Below are 23177 nucleotides of genomic sequence, written 5' to 3' on the forward strand. Positions count from 1 at the left end.
CATTTTCTGGTTCTTTGCATGACCTACAGTACATACAGTAACTCCAGAAGTGATAACTTGGTAGTACATCTGAAGATTAACATTTGAGATAGTAACCTAAGCCTAATGCCAAAAACTTGTGTATACACCACATGACAAAAAAATTGAAGCACCCAAAAGAAGGGCGAGGAAACAAAATGAACCTTCACGTGTTGAGAGGGTATGTGATGATATTTTAGTAATAACAAAATGAGTAAAATTTACAAAGAACTTGGCAGAACGAGCCCACTTATCAGTATGACTTTTCACTCCCTCTAGCCCAGATGCATGTACTGATTCGGTTATGAAGGGTGACAAAGTCGTATCTTCCCCCTGAAGCAAGCTGGCCCACAACTGTTGTAACTGGTCTTTGATATCCTGCATACAGGCACCTGGAGTTTACATACAAGCTGGTCCCCCACATGTTCTATCAGGGGCAAATCTGGGGATCTTGCTGGCCACGTGAGTACCTCAACATCACGCTGACAATTCACAGAGACAATCTGTGGACGAGCATTATCCTGTTGGAAAATGGCACCACGATACTGTCGCATGAGAGGTAACACATGAGGACGAAGGATGTCCAAGATGTACCGTTGTGCAATCGGAGTTCCCTCAATCACTACCAGCCATGACCTGAAATCATACCTGATGGCTCCCCACACCATGACGCCAGGAGAAACACTGCTGTGCCCCTCTAAAATATAGGAAAATGGGACTTTCCCCTGGTCACCGCCATACTTGCAGGCGGCTGTCATCTGGGTTAGTGCAGAACCGCGATTCATCCCTGAACACAATGCGACGTCATTCATTAGCAGTCCACGCTTCCCAGTCACAGCACCACTCCAAACGGAGCCATTTGTTCGCATGGGACGGTAATTTCCTAGCTCGGCTGCTGCTAGTCTCTGACCAATGTTGCGGGATGACATAGAATGTTGCAGGGAGTTCATAACCTCTTCTCAGATGGCAGGCGCAGAAGTGAAGGGGTTATGATATGCTTGGTGCACAATTCCGCGGTCCACCATTGTGGTGGTCAGACGTGGTCGACCGGAACCTTGATGACTAATATGCCTGCCCTCATGTTCCCATGTAGTCCAACATCGGGGCACTGTCACATCCGAATGCCCCAGAAATCTCGACATTGCACTATTCAACCATCCGGCCAAATGGAGATCCACAGTGGCTTTCAATCTCCATCAGGTTTGATAACACTGTCTCACACAAGTTTGGGGCATTTCCGTGTCCTTCACAATGATCCCTTAACATCTAACACTGTTTGCGTCCTTTATATACCCTACCAGGCCTGGGAACTACACTGAACGCGAACAACACTAACACACTCTGGTGGCCGTTCTACCTGTCGCAGAAAATTGCAACTCTAATCATTCACATATCTGCAGATGGTGTGCACATATACGAAGTTACATTGACATCCAACCATTTCTTCTGTGTGCTTCAATTTTTTTGTCAGGCAGTATATATTACCTTGTAATTTCTTTTTTATGTTAAAAAATACCAAACATATGTGAATAATCCCTGCATATTATTTTGAAAATCTGGTGGTGAAAAGTTGGGGTATGGGTTTTATTTGTGTCAAGGTAGGTATGGAGCACATGATATACTGTACATAAATTTGGAAGTTCATATTTTTCCGTCCACTCTGTTGCCAACTCTGTTCCAGCGAGGAGCAAGCTATGTACCTATCACATCATTTGCATGGCATCAGTTTAAGCTGGACAATATGTTCAGGATGCCTGGTGTGAGTTCTCATTATAAGTAATTTATAGTTACAGAAAAGCTCCGTCATTGTCAGCTGTAACTCGATCCAAGTTACTTATATAAAACTTTTTCCTGCATACATTAACCAGTTCAACTTAGTTTATGGACGTGTTTGCGATGACTGAACAGACCAATCCTGGCATGAAACATACACCCACACAAATCATACTGAATGGATGGAGGAGGGCGGGGTTGTAATTGACGGAGTTTTCTTGCTTGTTGCTTGGCCTCTTGATGTCTGCGGCATTCTCTTTCAAACAAGTTGACAGTGGTGGATGTAGTGTTCTGCCACAGTGCACGGTGCACAGCACATTCTTCCCATGTCTGTATATCTATACCAGTTGTCTTCAGGATGTGTTTCAGCTGGTCCTTAAAATGCTTAAGAGGAGCTTAGAGAAATGAATTTCATTTTATGGGTCCGTATTGAACTTTGATTAAACCAAATTAAAATAAGTGAGTTAAATCCACCTTTTCAATACAAATTTAATAGTGTTTATTAAATAAACATTTAATGGGACTAGTTTCGACCCATTTAAAGGTAATCTTCAGCCATATCACGTGTAGGACAACGTATTTGAAACATAGTTGTTTTAAAGATGGTCTAAAACATAGAAGTTCGACACTATGAAAAAAAGTTTTTAGAATTTCCTTAAAACACTTTTGTTCACTTAGCTGTGGGAATATATGTGAAGAAGAAGTCTTTTGATATTCTTCGTAGTATTCAAGAACGTAGATACAAGTCGAAATTCATAATCTTGATGAGGTATGGAATTGGGCATATATGCATTAATGTTGTCATAGTAGAGAAGAAGAAGTCTTTTGATATTCTTTGTATCACTGCGAAGTGTAGATACACTTTTACACTTTAAATCATTTATAATCTTGATGAGATGTAGAACCGAGCATATATGCAAAGTAATGTCCTAATTAAAATATGAGTTGAACAAATATATTATTGCAGTGGAAAGGAAATTCTATATAGCTGTGTATACAGAAAACAATGTAAAAATATTGAAGGTATCCATGGAGATTAATGACTTTAACCTTCTGTCGGTCGCAATATATAAAGTTTCAAGGCAGGTCGCAATGTGCCTGAGAGATCCCCCCACGTATAAGTTTCAGGAAATTCAAGTGGGCAGCTATGAAGTACTCCTTATGTTATATAGGTGTGTTTGAGTCAGTTAAAAATAGTTTAGCAAAATTCTGATCCCAAAATAAGCCACATTTTATAACCAACTATTTTCTTCAAAATTTTAGGTATCTTTGTAGTATTTACAATTTTAATCAAAAAGAAAATCTTATATTGGCGGAAACTATGTTCATACGTCTCAGCAATAACAACAAACATGGGAAATATCATAAACAGGGCTAAACAGGTCATATATTCTTCAGTAAGGATTCTACAAAAACACTCATATTTTGCAAAGGCACTAGCCAATCATGTTCCTTTCTTTCTTCATGGTTTCAGCGGTTGTCAAATCTTAAACAACAAATCAAGAGCTTAAATCTCCTGACACTCATTACCAGTGCAAACGTTTCTATACCATCTCCACCAGTGCCCCAGAGATCTTCAAGGCTCTGCCTATTCTCTCTGTAAGATCCTGCCAAGTACAATAGGCCAAAGAATGCTTTTATCTCTATCTGGTCTGTAAGCTCAGCATCCCTTTCACGAGTAAAATTTTGTTTTACGTAGTCCACGTATTGATTTGTGTAAGTTAAATATTGTCTATTATCGTAAATAAACACTGCCAGGAGTCAAGCGATGATTTAGCTTGCCTTGCTTGTCCTATAAGTCCAGGTAGATGTCATACGAGAGTGTGCTTCCTGGCGTTGTCCTGTTGGGATTGTGGCACCATACACCATTTTGTCTTGTCTTTCCCTTCATAATAATTAGCACTAGCCTCTAATGCTCCTTGTTCATCAGCATCACCGTTACCATCTTTTTGTTCTGTTTCCAAGTCACCATCTCTTGATTCCAGAAGATCGTCACTGTTTGTGTCACTTTCGTCTTCAAAATTCTCATGTGACACATCGTCATCTTCATCCAGCAACAGTCGTTGGACATCCTCCACATCTTCTACTCTGTCTGAGTTAAAATATTCCTTCCTACTGGCCATAATGTACGGTAAATCTAAAATATCAAATCAGTTGAGATCCGACAGAAGGTTAAAAAATGAAAGTGAAAAGGCACTTGAATTAAGTTGAAAGATTTTTATTCTTTGTATTCAAATGGTAGGGTGAAATCTTATCCACTAATGATATAAAAGAAAGGAAAAATATATTAGAAAAATGCAGGAAATATTAAACAAATTTAAGGAATGTAAAATATTAAATGAAAAGAATGAAAGAAAGAATTGAAGAGAAATAAGTCAAATTGTGGCTCATCTTACGTAACCAAGTGTTGGACGTATTAGTAAAATAACGTGCTAGGAAGCAAAGGACATTTAAAAAAAATTATAGACATTATAAGGAAAAATTACTAAGGTTTAATGAAAAGTATTAAGAATGGAGGGAAACTTAAGGTGGGGCTGAAGAATGAGGGAATGGGGGTAAATGCTGAGGAGAGGCGGAATGAATAGAATGGAAGATTGAATTTAGATTGGTTAAATTAAAATTTTTAAGAATAATGATAAAAAGATCTAATAGAAGGTTGGTTTTTTCACATATTTCATTTTGGTTGTAATTGGAGTTAAAATGTATGAAAAAATTCTCTGTTATATCAAGTAATTGGCCTTTTTATAATGTTTTAAGAATTCTTAAATCTTGTTGAATACTGGTGAAATTATGGTTATAGTCATGCATATGTTGATCTACAGCCAAAAATTTATTGTATTTAATGGCATTCTTATGTTCCGAGTATCTAGTGATGAAGTTTCTCCCTGTTTGTCTGATGTAAGAAAAATTGCAATCAATACATTTGAATCTATAAACACTTGATTTAGAAAAACAATTAAATTTATTAATAGAGGTGGAGTTGTATAAGATATCAGAATTCTTATTACTAGTTTTGAATGCTATATTGATATTGTATTTTTTTTAAAGTGTTAGTGATTTTGTAAATGTCGTCCTTAAAAGTAAAGGTTGAAATTATTGAGGTATTAGATTTATCTTTTATTAAAGTAGTTGAGGGTGATGTCTGTATTTATTAATTATTCTATTAATGAAAAAATTGTTGTATCCATTTGATTTTGCGACAAAATGAATGGTTGAAGGTTAGGTCAAATGTTCCACCTTTACAATACTAAGATTCTTTATTAACTAAATATTTACATGATTTTTAATTATATCGGGACATGTTTCGTCTACCTTGTAGACATCATCAGCCATAAAAACTTTTGAGAAAAAGCTACAAGGACAAGGACAAAGTAACACATTAAAATAATTCGGGTAACCGAATATGTCATTTAAAATGGTGAAGAATTCAGAACTGTTTTGAGCACAGCACTTAAGAATATCGTTGACATTAAAATTAAAATTGTCCACATGGGATGATACAGTAAAAACTTGCGTTAAAATTCTTCTTTTTTGTGTGATGTGTTAATATATAATATTCTGTTATGTCGTGAAGGCTTGATAATGAATTGCACAATGTTCATTCCAATAGGATAATAACGATGTATAAGAAATACAGCGAGCATATGTTAAAGCCGTCTTATTGGTGTAGTATTGGCATTTCCTGTTGAGAAGTTGGGTGGAAAATTTGAACGTGATGACGTAATGTGGAATGTGCAGTAGAGGGCCCTAGAATAAGAAAGATAGCTGTTGTTAGTGTTAAAATAGGCAAGTTTTTGTGTCTTGAGATGTAAAGTAATGAAAATGAGAAGTGCGGCACATCTGATTACTTACGTTCTCGCCTGTCTGACAGCGACTAGTTCAGTGTGGAAGCCTGTGGTTGACTGAGAGCGAACTATGGAGGTCGTGTGTGAAGGGAGCCGCCATGAGGGGAAATTAGGGGAAGGTTAGGATCAATAGGCGGGAAGCCGTCACATGGAAGCTTGTTATTGGATTTGTTAAAGTAAGAACTATTGAGCAATGCCTCAAAAATTACGTTCGCAGTTTCGGAAATTTCATTTAAATTGTGAAAAGGATTGCATTTATGATCTATATTAATATAGATGTTTTCTAAAACATTGAGTAAAGTGCTTTTGCTATGAAAATAAAGAATTTTTAAGTCCTGTTCTATGGAAGTGAAGGAATGATTGGATTCTGTCATGTGAGTACTCATGGCGGAGTACCTTCTATGTTTAGCGGCGTTGATATGTTCCTTATATCTAACTGAAAAGCCTCTTCCGGTTTGCCCAATGTAGCTCGCGGAACATTGGTTACACTTTAACTTATAAACGCCTGACCTATTATATTTATTCGTAGTGTTGTTAATTTTATGTTGGTTGTAAAAAAGATTAGTATTATTGTTGACTGTTTTAAAAGCAATGTTGATCTTATGTTTCTTGAGGGTGTTGGTGATATCATAAATCTTACTATTTGTATAAGTGAAAGTGGCATATTTGTCTGTTTTTCTTTTTGTTTCTCTAAGTAAAGTTGAACTGGATTTGTTAGTAACTTTATTGATTATCCTGTCAATGAAATGCCTGCTAAAACCATTTTTACTCGCTATTAAGCGGATAAAATCAAGTTCTTTTTTACGATTAGCATTTGATAAAGGGACGTGAAAAGCTCTGTGGATTAAACTATAAAATGTTGCTCTTTTTTGAGATTCCGGATGCGTTGAGTCTTGTCGAATAGTATTAATAGTTTGGGTGGGCTTCCTAAATATGGTATAAGAGAATTTGTTGGAGCTATTGTTAATAGTGACATCTAAGAAGTTTAATGAATTATTGACTTCCGCTTCGGAAGTAAACTTGATCCATGGATCAACTGCATTCAACTGTTCAAGAACGATATCACCGTTGGAGACGTTGTGATCTATTAAAGTAAATGTATCATCAACAAAGCGTGTCCAGAATAAGATACCTTTAATTTTGTTAAGAATTTTGGAATTTTCCAAGTGGTCTAAATAAATTTCTGCCATTATTCCTGAAGCCGGGGAGCCCATAGGAAGACTATCCTGCTTATAAATTTTCCCATTAAAAGTGAAATAGTTGTTGGAAGTTACAAATTCTAAAATATTTAAAAATTCTTCTATTTCTTGTATGCTTAATTTTCTGTGTTTTAGAAAATTATCCTTGATGATCTTTAAAGTTTTCTTGACTGGTATATTGGAATACATGTTTTTAATGTCAAATGAGTACATTTTTTGTTGCGGCTGTAATTCTAGGTTTTTTGTCAAATTACAAAATTCTATAGAATTCTTGATGGAGTTGGGATTTTCAAATTTGTAGTATTTCTTCAAGAAATTATGAATAAATTTGGAAGTTTTGTAAGTCGGGCTGTTCCTGTAGTTAACTATGGGTCTTATGGGAATATCTATTTTGTGGACTTTAGGCAATGCTTTAGCTGTGGGGATACTGGGATTCATATTAATGAGTTTTTGAGAATCATGTTCAGTAAGAATAAAGGACGTTTGTTTCAATAATTGTTTTAAGTTTTTTTGGATATTGTTAGTAGGATCTTTTTTTATCAGTGTAAAAGAGTTATCAGAAAAGAAGGTTTCAGTTTTTTGCACGTAAGTTTCTTTGTTCATAATAACTGTGGCATTGCCATTGTCCGCTTTCGTAACTATTAGATCATTTTCGTTAATCTTCTCTTTTAACGAGTCTATGGCTTTTTTGGGAAATAAAGGAGCTGTAGATTTGCTGACTTTAATTAAATTAGAAATTTTTTTGCGAATATTAAGTCTGATTTCTGTTTGGCTGTCAATTGGTAGTTTTTGTATGGCGTTTTCAGTTTCGGCAGTGATAGTAATGGCATCTTTCAACTTAAAAGCAGTAGGCCAATTGAATTTAGGGCCCTTCTCTAAAATTTCGATATCCGAAGCGCTAAGTTGGGCATTAGAAAGATTTATAACCGGATCATGGAACTTCACGTCTTCCGAGTCGGAATCGTTGATGTGCCTATTGTATGGAAGGAAGTTTTTATTGTGACTATTATTACGCAAAAGTGAGTTGAATTTGTTGTCTAAAGTGGCCTGTTTTTTGACAATTACATTCTCTATCTTCGTAAGAGCGAATTTCTGAAAAGAATCCCATTCTAGAGGGGTTAGGGAGGACGAAGCAAACAGATGTGCTTCATATAACTTTGTGTTAAGTAAAGATTTTTTCCTGTGTAGAAACTTAATTTCATTCCTGATCCATAATGAATTAGACCTAGATTGGGTTTTTCTGTGCCAATAAGAACTGTTGTTCTTATTTTGATTGAACTTCAAAAAATTTGGAATGAGTCCATTATGTAAACATTTCTTCCATAGTTCGCTCTCAGTCAACCACAGGCTTCCACACTGAACTAGTCGCTGTCAGACAGGCGAGAACGTAAGTAATCAGATGTGCCGCACTTCTCATTTTCATTACTTTACATCTCAAGACACAAAAACTTGCCTATTTTAACACTAACAACAGCTATCTTTCTTATTCTAGGGCCCTCTACTGCACATTCCACATTACGTCATCACGTTCAAATTTTCCACCTAACTTCTCAACAGGAAATGCCAATACTACACCAATAAGACGGCTTTAACATATGCTCGCTGTATTTCTTATACATCGTTATTATCCTATTGGAATGAACATTGTGCAATTCATTATCAAGCCTTCACGACATAACAGAATATTATATATTAACACATCACACAAAAAAGAAGAATTTTAACGCAAGTTTTTACTGTATCATCCCATGTGGACAATTTTAATTTTAATGTCAACGATATTCTTAAGTGCTGTGCTCAAAACAGTTCTGAATTCTTCACCATTTTAAATGACATATTCGGTTACCCGAATTATTTTAATGTGTTACTTTGTCCTTGTCCTTGTAGCTTTTTCTCAAAAGTTTTTATGGCTGATGATGTCTACAAGGTAGACGAAACATGTCCCGATATAATTAAAAATCATGTAAATATTTAGTTAATAAAGAATCTTAGTATTGTAAAGGTGGAACATTTGACCTAACCTTCAACGTATACTCACGACAATACGGGCTTTATAATGAAGTTTATTTTATGTAAAAATGAATGGTATTTAATTCATATATTAGATCTTGTTGGAACATTGGAACAGTGAAAGCTCTATGAACTAAACTATTGTAAGTAGTCTGTTTATAGGTTATTGGGTGATTTGAATCGTGACGGATTGCGGTACTAGTTTGAGTAGGTTTTCTGAAGATTTTATAACCTAATGAGGTTGTATTTCCAGTGGTTAGGTCTAAATAATTAATCTTTCGTTCTAGTTTGGATTCAAGTGTAAATTTAATGTGGGGGTCTATATTATTCAGATTTAGAAGAGTGGACTTCGCACTACAAATTTTTTCATCTACAATAACTAGGATATCATCGACGTATCTGACCCAAAAAAGAATATTATTAAAATTTAGGTTATTTTCAATCTTGTTGTGTTCTAAGAAATCTAGGTAAATTTCTGCTAGCATGCCTGAAGCAGGTGAGCCCATAGCCAAACCTTTTTGTTTGTATATGACATTGTCAAAAGTGAAGAAATTGTTATCTAGGACTAATTTCAAAACTGAAATGAAATCTTTGATTTCTAATTTACTTAGATGACTGTATTGAGTTAAATTATTTTCAATAATGGGGTAGAGTTTGGATATTTGTATACTAGGGTACATGTTAATGATATCAAAAGAGTGAAGTGAGTGATGAGGTTGGATATTGAAATTACTTAACTTATTAATTAGATCTGATGTGTTTATGATGGATTTGTTGGACATAAATGATAATTATTTCTGAGAAATTTTTGAATAAATTGTGAAATTTTATATAAAGGGCTTGGCCTAAAATTAATTATAGGAAAAATGGGTACATTAGCTTTATGTATTTTTGGAAGAGCTTTAGCTGTAGGGAAACTTTGATTCATGCTTATTAATTTATTTTTCTCTTGGTCTGTGAATAGGAAAGGGGGTGTTCTTTAAGGTTTGTTTTAATGATCTCTGAATTTTCTGGGTAGGACCTTTTTTGACTATGGAAATGAAACCATCAGAAAAGAAATTATTTGTTTTGTTTATGTAATCAGTTTTATCCATTAGAATGGTAGTATTTCCTTTGTCAGCTTTGGTGATATTAAGATTACTGTCATTAATTTTCTTTTTAAGAGCAAATAAATGATGATGTTTAACGGAAAGCTCTTTAGAAGTGTTATGAGAAAATAGGTAAATGTATTTGTTATCTTGTAGGAGAATGTGGTTCATTTTCTTTTTAATTTCTGTTTTTAATTCATCTTGTTTGTCAATAGCAGCTTTATTAATGGCTAATTCAGATTCGGTGATTAAAATTGTGGCAACGTTGAATAAATTAACGTTGGGCCAATTATGTTATGGGCCTTTAAATAAAATTGAATTTTCAATATCACCTAATTGCACATTGCATAAATTGATGACTGGTGGATGAATTTGTTCATAAGTGTTTAAGGGTGTGATGGTTGATTTGAATTTGTTGTGAGAGTTGGAGTTTTTTAGGGAATTAAGTTTTCTAACTAATATTTGCTGTTTTTTGGATAGTTCATTACATAATTTATCATCAATGTGGGATTGGAAAAGATACCATTAAGCAATGGACAACAACTTGGTTACCTCAAGATGAGCCTCATATAATTTAAGATTTAGTAAAGATTTCTTCCTGTATAAGAATTTAATTTCATCTCTCAGCCATATTTTATTAGTTTTGATATGGGCCCAAATCGTACCTGAATACTAAAAGACTTCTTCCTCACATATATTCCCACAGCTAAGTGAACAAAAGTGTTGACAATACAGATTAATTATGAAGATCATTTCTTGTAACAATACATAAACTGTGATGTTATTAAGGATATTTTGAGGGTAAAGTGTATAAATTACGACTATTTGTTTGTAAGACTTTATTAAGACTTTATTTTTAAGAATATCTTAACTACTGTCAACCATCTCGCTCATATTTCCTACATCATCCTCACATTCATTTGTAATTTATTTTTTTAAAAATCAACCACAATTAAGAACAATCAGGATCCTGATTTTTATCTTTCAGATTGAGATTAAGGCCGAAGATGCCCTTAAATAAAGGGCGAAACATGTCCCTATAATTTTATTCACAGATTTTAATTCTTAATTAAAATCACTTTTTATGTACTGAATAGGTGGAATAAATAAACTTTAATATTTCTTTGACTTTATAGTACAATTCAATACGGACCAAAATATGAGAATTATAACATGTAACCAAAGCTGATGCCGTTCAATGTATTCAGGTGATTAGCACCAGGTGTTGTCTATCCTAGTAACACCACTACTGTTACCATGTACTGTGTCAAAATTGTTGAAATGCACCAGAAGTTATGTAAAAAGCAGCCAACTTTGACCAGTAGGAAGCGTCCTCTGATCTTAGCAGACAGCACTAAATTCCATGTGGCAAAAATAACACAACATAATTCAAGCAAACTGAAACATTAAGTACATAACCCCTACTCTCATACTCTCCATATACTCCTCACTTAGCATCCAGACTACCACATAGACAGGATGTTCAAAAACTAGGATGATGCAGAATGTGCCTATGGGACCTCACTGCTTCACATGGGACATTATGAATTGTAGACAGAAATGCCAAATGTTTATCACCTTGACCTACCTCTTAAAAAGGAAAGTAAACTAGTAAATTGTTAGTGGCTTCACGTCGCACCAACACAGATATATCTTATGGCGACGATGGGATAGGAAAGGCCTAGGAGTTGGAAGGAAGCGGTCGTGGCCTTAATTAAAGTACAGCCCCAACATTTGCCTGTGAAAATGGGAAACCACGGAAAACCATCTTCAGGGCTGCCGACAGTGGGATTTGAACCCACTATCTCCCGGATACAAGCTCACAGCCGCGCGCCTCTAACCACACGACCAACTCGCCCAGTAAACCAGTAAAATGCATATTTCTGTAAACAATAAAACATTTAAATCACTGAGTATAGGTTTTCTCAGTATGCACAGTAACTCAGTCCTTGAAGTTTATAAAATAAATCATTAAACTACTGTATTAAGAAAATAAAGCCTAATGTAAACATTCTAATACCTGGTATAACAGTAATATGACTTCCAATCTCAATAGGTTTCTTCTTTTGTTCTTTTCGCTCTGCTTTGCTATTTTTGTCACCATCATTCTGAGCTTCGTTAGCATATTTTATATTCCCAACGACTTCCTCAGACGTTTCACATTTTGCAGCCTTACTTGACTTACCAATATCAGATTTAACAAGTCCATTAAAGAGTTCAAACTTTATCTCATTATCATCTGGAATCTGATATGAGGAGTCACTGAAGTTGGATGCAGATACTGACAAATCTTCAACATTTTTGTTAGGTTTTCCTGTAACAATACATACGGATTTAAAATATTTTAATTATTAAGGACCATCTTAATGGCTCGGATGAAATACATTTCTCTTGAAATGTTCCACAATAGTTACCTGTTTTTGAACAAGCAACACAACCGTTTTCCTCGAGTACTAAGCACAATCGGCATTTCTTATGTCCACAAGCATCTTGAACCAGACGGCAATTCGCAGTATTAAGAGTGTTGCAGCATTGAGGACAAACTTCCATGCCAACCCTGCAGAAAACATGAAGAGTAAAATAAAGCAGATCTTCCAAGTCAAAGAATAAATGCAGTCACTAAAAAAATAAGAGAATGAGCGCATGGTACTGTATATTCCTCACATCTACAGTAATATTTTATCAGACTTATTTTAATTACAGTAAATCCTCGATAAGACATTGTCCAAGGGACCACAAGAATATTGTGTATTAAATGAGATGACAAATTAAGTGGGAGGAAACTAAGCAATAAATTATGTCATTTGTATGTTTCTCACTGTAAAGGAGATTATACACTGATGTATCTATCATTTTACTGAAATACAGCAGTTAAATAAAATACAGTACACACTATTGCAGTTACAGTATTACATCCTCCTAATGTCACAGCTGCAATAATTGAATCTTCCTAATGTAGACCATGGAATTTCTAATGATTCAGCAAGCTGTTTCTGGTTAAGATTAGTGTTTTCATCATGCTTTTGCAAAATGTCCAATTTATCCAATAAGTAAAAAACCTTCCTTTTCACATTCATAATCGCAGACAAGCTTCAATACACTGAACATAACTGAAAGGCAATCTTAGAAATGCCCAGGTAAACCAGAAAGGGATATGATGAAGAGGTTTCTTCTCTCACTTCCTTGTCCACAATTTCTAAAATCATATGGAACAAACTGTTTCTAAGAAATCCTAAATTGGTCTTTCCTCGCCTCTATGCACTCTGTACACAATGCACACTCCCCGTGATGAGATTAAGATAAACTGATTGCAAGGTCTGAATGTCAATACTCTATCTAGCCTTCAGCTCCATGTAAAGTTTACAGTTTTCTCAGGCCTCTAGGTACACTTGTGATAGGGGAGTAAAATTTTTCATTTCTTCTGAACTTTGCTAAAAATACCAAAGAATATTCCCTCAATAAAGAGTGTCTTAAATGAGAGTGAAGTGCAATATAAGGGGGCATCGTATAATGGCTCCCTACAGGAAATGTCTACGGACCGGGCCAAACAGGCGTATTACCTGGGATAACATAATCAAATCTAAAAATCAAATCAAAATCTCTTTATTTGCAAATGAGGTGTCTACCTCGGTGGCAAATGGTACACTAAAATACATTATTGTCAAGCACTAAATATTAAATTAACAAGAGAAGAAAATTTTTCCTATAATACAATATTATACAATTTACGCTAACAATGTTTTCTATTAAACACACAGCTCATCCTTAATAAATTTATATTGTTTACAAAATTCTAATTATAATGTCTCCTGTACTACTTACAAATATAGTCAACTGATATACAGTATGTGGAATTGCTTCAAATGATACTATAAAACTGGTATAACATTAATATTTACATTGCATTTATTTATTTACTATTTTTTTTTTTTTTTTTACCCGTTCTGGATCCTAAGTAGCATAACGACCTGCTGCGTCTTAACCAGAGCCCCTTTTGCCACCACTTTTCAGGGTTCCTGAAGGGCCTTCACAGCTACCGTAGCGGTCCCAGGGCCTTCGAAGTTCCCACTGTACTTCACCCCTACAGGCAGTCCCCTACTTTGGCTGTCCAAACTCCTTAGACCAGGGGATGGAATTAATTTATTCACACACATTTTTTTATTTACAATAACCTGCACCGGTCGAATGCCCTCTAACACTTCATTTATTTTCTCTGTTGCTGTTTATTCTCTTCTTGAATATCTGTACAGATTTTGGAAAAGGATCAAACACTATCCCTGGTAAACTGTTCCACTCCTTCACACCCTTCCCAATGAATGAAAATTTACCCCAATCGCTTCTGCTAAAATTCCTTCTAATTTTATATTTGTGGTCAGTCCTGCCGATATAATTATTTTCCAACTGAAGCCTCTCACGGATATCTCCCCATGCTTCTTCTCCTGTATAGGCTCTATATAATCCTGTAAGTCTAGTTTTCTCCGTTCTCTTACTTAAAGTTTCCCACCCAAGTTCCTTTAACATTTCTGATACACTACTCTTTCTCCTGAAATCCCCTGTTACAAATCTTGCTGCTTTCCTCTGCACACTATCTATTTCTTTTATTAGGTATTCTTGGTGAGGATCCCAAACACTGTTTGCATTTTCCAATAATGGACGAACCATACTCAAGTAACTTTTTTCTTTTAATTCTTTGTTGCATCCTTTAAGTAGTCTCATTATGACATGTAATGATCTGTATGCTTTCCCAACAATGTCATCAATATGACCCTTCCAGTGCAAATTACTTTCAAATCTCACACCTAAGTATTTGCACTTGCCATCTTTTGGGATAACTACCTCATCCAAAGTATATTCAAATTCAGTTTTAAAGCTCCTGTTTGTAAAGGTTGTAACAGTTGATTTGCCTCCATTAACCTTCATATTATTTTCTTCAACCCATTGTTGGATACTTTCAAGGTCCCTTTGTAATTCTGAACAATCCTCAATGTTGTTTATTTCTCTATAAACAATTCTATAAATAATTCATAAACAGGAGTGTCTTATTGAGATATTACAGTATTATCAAAATATAATTCATCTGCCATGTAGATACAAACCCTGCAGATACCCACTACCTGCAAGGAACTTATAATATGATGCACTCATTCCTTTTTTTTTAAGTAACTGTAGGGTCAGATACCCATTTTTGATATTAAGCTACTCAAGTAGCGGTTGGATCTTGGTGAAAGCACCAGGTGTAGTCTATTCTAGTAACACCACTACCGCTAATTAAAAAAAAGATCTGACCTGATAGTGGTGATAATTGTAGTTTTCAGAGGAATTACAACTGGGCGACCATCCTCTCTTAACAAACTAAGCATAAAGCAAAATTATATTTAAAAAAATCAATGAATGAATTCTGAAAATGAAAAGAATAAAAGCAAATGATGATGTCAGCAGTATTCTTGACATCAGCTAATTAGAATTTAAATGTTTCTAGTTGCAACCTTACCAAACAGTACACAAAACGACAAATGAAAAGCACAAACATCAAAATGAAAACAAACACAATACTTATCGTAAGGGCAGTGGCACAAAATATGAAGCGTGGAGGCCAAAAGCATGAATGAAGAAAGGCCAGGACCTTACTCTAACGTTTAACAGGTTGCCAGGTCAATATTACTAACTACTAAATAACACACAAGATTAAATTTAAAATAAGGAATATTTACTAAATAAAATTTGAAAATCGGTATAATATAGGAACAATTATATATATTCCTTTATCTTAAAAAAATTAAAACGCAATTAAAATAAAAGGGAGAAACAGTATTTTAAACTGAAATTTAAATTAAGATCAAATGAAGCTGACATTAACATAGGCTTCCACCAAAATTTAAGTTGGAAAATTCATAACTAATACCATTAAATAAAATATTCAATTACATTACCTTAATGTACAGAAACATTGAAATTTTTTTCTTTTAAAAACTGGTTGCAACCAGAAACCTTGGAACGATAACTCTAGGAAATTATTTCATGGAAATTCATTTAAAATATAAAATATAATCAGTATGCGGGCCCGCGACTATAAATACTGTTTAAAATTGAAATTTGCTACACTACTAACGAATAAGAGGACACACGCAAAGGTACACACAATAATACGCGTACAATAATAAATCAGTGGCTCCAACCGCGAATTAAAATCTACATAATTAAAGGAAACCAGATTAAATTATAATAAAACAAAGGTGGAAAACTATCCCAACCAAATAAAATATATCAATGGAAAAGATACATAATATGTTCCCACATAATAATAGAACTCGAAGCACACCCCAGGGGTGACATTCACCGACGCCAAGCCATCATCTCATAATAATCATCAAAAGCCACCAAAATTAATAACGTGTCATCAGATAAGATAAGAAAGGGATGACCATTACGTAATAATCCACAAAGGCAAGGAACTCAAACAATGGGTAGTATGTGACAAGTAAACGTTAAGAAAATGGCATAAATTAAGTTAAATATCGACCAGCAAATGTCAATTTTTCACAGACTTGACGTTATTAAAAAAAAAGAAAATATTATTTACGCAAGAGGTGATAGTTAGAAATAACATTAACTTTTGTTGAACAGTTCGCCTACAGCTTAGGTAATGTAGAACAAAAGGGGGCTTTGGATTACGCTAGAATACGTACATGAGGTGTCACTAATTAAAGGCCGAACAATGCAAATAACGGTCACATACAAATAATCCGCCAAGAAGGCAATAGCAACAGATAGAAGTTAATTACAAACGACGTAGAAAAATATTAGGGAGGAAAATCAACACCGAAAGGAAATAACAGAATAATAATAATAATAATAATAATAATAATAATAATAATAATAATAATAATAATAATAATAATAATAATAATAATAATAATAATAATAATCTCGACGATAATAATAACAATAAACATCTCAAGAATGGGTAGGCAAACAAGGTACGAACCACAACAAAGTAAGATTAAACAACTCGCACAAAATACAACCTCATAGACGCATAACTAGCGATTCCAAATTCCCACATAATTAGTTACATACTTTTACGAATTTACTGTATAACCGATACAATGAATTTGTTTCCAGATGTTTACAGTTTTTAATTAACGAACCAAAGTTTCGAAGTATGTGCTCCTTGGCAGTACGAGATCATTTGCATAATGCAGACTTTTCCAGTACTTACTTAAATAGAGTTATCCAATACCAATACTTGCCATATTGCTTAGCAGTTAATACACACACAAGGTTTTCTTCTTACACTAGTACCATACATACGGATTCGAGCACGATACATATTCAAAAGATCAAGGGCGAAGCCCTGACATCTTCACATTTATCCTGACGAGAAATTCGGCATTACTAGCACTCTCCCACTGCACCAAGATGTCTTTTTACGAGTGCGGCTAAGACCAGCCATGTTGAACGCTCCAACAAACAGCCAGAGTGGCTCGCTCTCCCTGAGCATGCCGAAAGTTCACATCTGCTCCCAGTCATCAAAGTTGCACACTGCGCATGGCGCACGGCCATCGATCAAAATCGACCCACTCAGATTAATCCAGCAAATACGTAACAATAAGAGAAATAGTTTGAATTAAGTGTGCATGGAAAATTCCACAACTAGATGAGAGTTTCAAACAATGAACGATAGATAACGTCTCGTTTCACGAGTACACATGCCAGAGACATAAATAAATATTCGTAGGTGTTTTCAAGTAGTAATTCCATTATGCCAAATAAATATTAGTTCCCATATTCACGTTACAAGCCTCCCCTCCTGAAGCCAGAACACAGGGGAGGTGCAAGTTCAGAGCCATGGATAGCATGCCATATGGTATAATTTCAAAGTCCAAACCAGATTGTCATACGTTGGATACAGGAAGAGACACACCAAATTTTTCAAGTCCAAATCACAAGCAATGGTCTTACTTGGTTGCAGGAAAGTTGACCTTCACACAATACTAGCAGATAAACATGTTGAGTGTGAACAGAATGGGATGCAATGTGGCCAGCGTCTCATCACACACCACACAAGTTGACAGTACATGATACAGTAGGTGATCATACCAGTACAGAGTGTAGTAGGCAACCATAGGTATTACACACATTCTTGCTCACTTAAAATAACTGCATGGCTGGAAAAGGGCGTGCGCAAAACCGTCTGCAACGAAATATGTGGGAGCAAAGAATAATGTTCCAGAAGACCGTAAATAATTTTGCAGGTCGAAATACACAACACACGCATTAATGGCGTAGTGGCATGACATATAACTAATCACTCGAACAGCCAAAACAAAGTAGCACTCGAAAATGTTTGAAGGAGGATACTGTTGAAAATTTAGATGTATAAGTTTCGATGTCTCTTGAAGCTTACAACCACAATGATTTATATGGTCTGTCAACAATAGTAATATCTGACAATGTATCTTGTGAATGAACAAAATTATTAAATGTAATTTTGAAAGAAATTAAGTATACATGACCATAAATATGTTTACAAAATTTTGATGATTAAGTGGGCTTAATTTGACTCAAGTGTACACGTCTAATGCGTTTGGCAATAGGGTCATTAACTAACAAGGATACTGGAGTTAAGAGCTCTAATACCATACAAGGACCGTGATAACGAGCTGCTAATGTAGTAGAAAATTTATTTACAGCTTTACTACTAGGATAAGATTTGACAAAAACAGTGTCACCCACAGATACATTGGTAGGCCTGCGTCCTTTGTCATACTTCTTTTGCACATTATCATAGGAAATAACAACTTTAGCTCTAGCTCTGTACCAGCTAATCCTAAGAAGTGTTGGGGAAAGAATGTTAATACCCCTACAAATATAGTTGTACATTGAATTTTTAATCATTTAGGGTTTTACGAATCTCCTCCGGATCTGGATCATCGGGGAGAAGAGAATCAATGTTAAACACATTAGAGATGGGGGAAAATGGGGTAAATCCAAGCATTAAAGACATGGGTGTTTGGCCATGAGATTCGTAAACTGAAGAATTAAATGCATAAGTAAGCCAATGAATGCAAGAATCCCATTTAGATTGATGGTTATGATGGTATGCAATGAGAGCAGCACGTAAGTTGCGGTTAACTCTTTCAGCAAAACTGGGGTTGGGGTAATAAGGTGTGGTGGTGACATGAGATATGGATAGATCAAAGCAGAATTTTCTAAACAGGTTACATGTGAAAGATCTAGCGTTGTCAGACACAATAAACTTAGGAGGACCAAATAAAGAAAAGATTGAATTGAGACAGGATATAGTAGTCTGAGCATCCATCTTTCTCGTCGGGAAAATCCAAGTAAAACGGGTAAAACTGTCAACACACACTAGTGCAAATCGATTTCCTTTAGAGCTTAATGGGAACACTCCGTCATAATCAATGAACAGTCTCTCCATTGGTTTAGTAGGGTGAAATGAGGACAACAACCCAACACGGGTATTCAAACTAGGTTTACTTATACTGCACAGTCTACAAGCTTCGACCATTTCCCTAATGTGAAAATCCATATTCTTCCATATGAAATGCGTTCAAATCTTTTGACGAGTTTTGAAAACACCTAAATGTCCTCCCATGGGGGAGTCATGGTAATACTTAAAGATTTCAGGGATGAGGATTTGAGGACACACAATTTTGTACTTATTGTCATGTCTAGCCTTGCAGCATAGGACATTGTTAACAAGCTTATAAGGCTTAACAACGTTACCATCTTCAAGTTGTTTAACAATGGAACTAATTTCAGGATCACTAGCTTGCAATTTTGACATATCATGGAACAGCAACGGGGAGTCAGTCAAGATAGCATTAATGCAATTGGATTGGCATGCAGAATGGTTAGGAAGGGAATTGACATCAAAATCAGAATGGTCGGGAGTCTTTTCACCAAACATCCGACTCAATCCATCAGCTACAACATTTTCAGTACCATGGATGTGGCGAACATCAAAATTAAAGGCGGAGATGCGGATTGCCCAACGGGTCAACCTACCCGTCCGCTTAGGTCTATTTAATACCCAACTAAGTGCCATGTTGTCAGTTTCATTTCATCTTAATTTAAATTTCAGTTTAAAATACTGTTTCTCCCTTTTATTTTATTTGCATTTCAATTTTTTTAAGAAAAAGGAATATATATATATTTAATTGTTCCTATATTATACCGATTTTCAAATTTTATTTACTAAGTAAATATTCCTTATTTTAACTTTAATCTTGTGTGTTATTTACTAGTTAGTAATATTGACCTGGCAACCTGTTAAACGTTAGAGGAAGGTCCTGGCCTTTCTTCATTCATGCTTTTGCCCTCCACGCTTCATATTTTGTGCTACTGCCCTTACGGTAAGTATTGTGTTTGTTTTCATTTTGATGTTTGTGCTTTTTCATTTGTCGTTTTGTGTACTGTTTGGTAAGGTTGCAGCAGTGTTTGGTAGCAGAGTATAAGCGAGTGTCAACTACGGGCTTATCCAGGTAGATTGGAAGACTTTCCTATCTCCGAAAGCGGAAGTACTACAGTGGATTGAAAAGTTGGACATTCAGATATAACAGATAGCACTAATGCCTGAAGTGAATCAATGTTTTTTGTTATTGTGTATATATTGTATATTATGTAACTTATATAATTTCCTTGCCATACGCTAATAATAATAATAATAATAATAATAATAATAATAATAATAATAATAATAATAATAATAATAATAATAATAATACTTGTCTGATGTAATGAAAGATATGTTATAGCCACATGTATGTATTCGTAGTGCTTCATATCCAAATAAATGGATAGAAAGGGGCGGCCCTGTTCACTGGCCCACCAGATGACCCAATTTAACAGCACTTGACTTCTTCCTGTCGGGTCACTTCAAGCAGGTAGTGTATGCACAGGAGCCTGAAGATTCTGGTCACCATTGACAACTGATCACAGAGACATGCAAGCTGTTACACCTGACATGTTACAACATGCAAGAATTTTTTTAAAATGTCATGCTGAAATCTGCATAAAGCAAGGTGGTCAACATTTCGAACACTTGTTACACTGAATATGCAGGGTACCCTACTTCCTGCCTATAGACCATCATGTCGTAGTCCAACCTGGCTTCATAACATCGGATAAAAATAGTCCTTTTCATTCAGGACCAAATAAAAATTCAATCTTTAGAACAGGATAACATGTGGCTATATTACAGTCACTGTAAGCAGCGTTAATGGGAAAAGACAAAAAAAAGGTGTACCAGCCTCTGAATCAAACCTACTACCATACAGCTTGGCTGATACAATAGCAGTGATACGTGATTTAGACACCTTAGCTACCGCGAGCCGTGCTGCATACCTAGCATGTTGTAGTTCTTATAGACACTTCCTGACCAAACGTAAGACAGTGTTATTCACAGCTGTGATCGTTTTACCTATTCATTATAGTTTAAATAATAGAAATAACACTGCTGTTAATGATTTCTACCATATTCGTGAGCATTATATAAACTGTATAGTTGTACTAAGGCCATACCAAGGAGCAGATACTAATGTTTTTCGTATGACTATGATATTATACGCGTTAGTTGGGTTACCTACCTCCGTAAAAAATAAGGGGGTGGTGAACGACTCAGTATACATATATTTTTCGTATCATGCGAATAAAACTCATACCTCGTGTGGTATTTCTTTCAAATTTGGTTATTTAGATTATACACTAAACTAGGGATAGTTATTATGCTATATGATTTCAAGAAGTCTCAAAGTACTGAACTATTAACCACTTCATAACAATTACCGTATGCCTTTGCTGGCGGGACCTAGTGTTACAGCGCACTATACCAGAAGGTATAGGCTAGAGCAATTTTTTTACTTTCATTGACTTGTCTCAGTCTTATCCTTGGCTTTGATAATGTGAAAGTGACCGAGGTATGAGCGATGATAGTAATGCCATTCCTTATGCAGTCAGTCCCTGCTATGAATGGTGTGAAAAGGTTGATGCATGCATTTCGGTGGGCTTGGCAGAGTGACATGTAATAGCAACTTCTGGTTTGGTAAGGAAAGCAACGGGAAACTACCCCACTCATTTTGCTAGTACACCTCTTCAGTGATGCCTAGGCCACTATGACGGCTGATGGCAGAGCTGTTGAGGATCGATGATGATGATGATGATGATGCTTGTTGTTTTAAGGGGCCTAACATCTAGGTCATCGGCCCCTGATGGTACGAAATGAGACGAAATGCAATGAAAAAATAAAATCCCCTACTGACCAGAATTCAAAGCGTGAGGACAAAAAATGAATGGATGGATATGAATTTAAAACAATCAGTGGAGCCGACCCGCAATGCCTCAGTCTCATAAACTGACGGAAAACAATAGTAATACTGACCAAGGGACTGCTCCTATAGCTCAATACTGAATCGGTAATGCTTGCAAGCTAAAGGGGTCCAAAATATAGGTTATCGGCCTCTCATAATGGTACTTATCACTTGGAAAGTAGAACCATGGTATTTGTCATGGTGCAGTACTAATCAAAGTATCGTAGACTTGCGGTATTCCACACATTATGGTACTACTGACAGGTTATGAAATTCGCACATGTAATACAGACCTATGGTGTTCCGCACATAGCGGCACCATTTACAGGCAACGCAAACCTATGGTTTTCATCACAGGGACTCGTACTATCCCGTGGTGTTCCTTATATAGTGGGTACTAATCATAGGCAAGCCAGAACCTTGGTGTCGCTCATATAGTGCTACTAATCACAGGTACCATAAAAGTCTGTCCGTGCGGTGCTCCTGCGCGCTACTAATCACAAACCTATTTGGTACCTAACATAGTGGAACTACGCACAAGTAATAGCGACCCATGGTGTTCCCCGCGTGGTGGTACTGATCACAAGTAGTTTCAATGTTCTAATCCAATCATCCCTTGGTCGCCCCTTTTAGTCGCCTCTTACGACAGGCAGAGGATACCGTGGGGTGTATTCTTCGTCTGCGTCCCCCACCCACAGCGGGTTGTGTTTTTGGTCCGCGAATTTGTATTTTATTACCCTCAAGTCCGCCGGCAAGCCGGTTAGGACCCCCCTATCCGCCACCTGGGACGCGCGACGTGGGAGTATCACCTCTCCCCCTGCTATGCCAGCGTAGTAGGTTCGTGGCTGTTGAGGATCCAGCCAGCCTTAGGGCTGAGGACTGAACATACATACATACATACATACATACATA

General features: G+C 35.9%; 1 protein-coding gene across 2 annotated transcripts in view; it reads right to left on the bottom strand.

The window, feature by feature from the left end:
• Window positions 1–23177, bottom strand: part of LOC136866168 (uncharacterized) — a 169252-nt gene that overhangs the window by 112856 nt on the left and 33219 nt on the right. For both annotated transcript variants that reach the window (XM_067142898.2, XM_067142897.2), the window contains exons 2-3: window positions 12348–12490; window positions 11954–12247 (exon numbers count right to left, since the gene is read on the bottom strand). In XM_067142898.2, coding sequence (XP_066998999.2) covers window positions 11954–12247; window positions 12348–12483 — 430 coding nt within the window. In that variant the 5' untranslated portion in view covers window positions 12484–12490. The remainder of the gene's footprint in view (window positions 1–11953; window positions 12248–12347; window positions 12491–23177) is intronic.

Source organism: Anabrus simplex, chromosome 3 (genome assembly GCF_040414725.1).
Source record: "Anabrus simplex isolate iqAnaSimp1 chromosome 3, ASM4041472v1, whole genome shotgun sequence".
Taxonomy (NCBI): domain Eukaryota; kingdom Metazoa; phylum Arthropoda; class Insecta; order Orthoptera; family Tettigoniidae; genus Anabrus; species Anabrus simplex.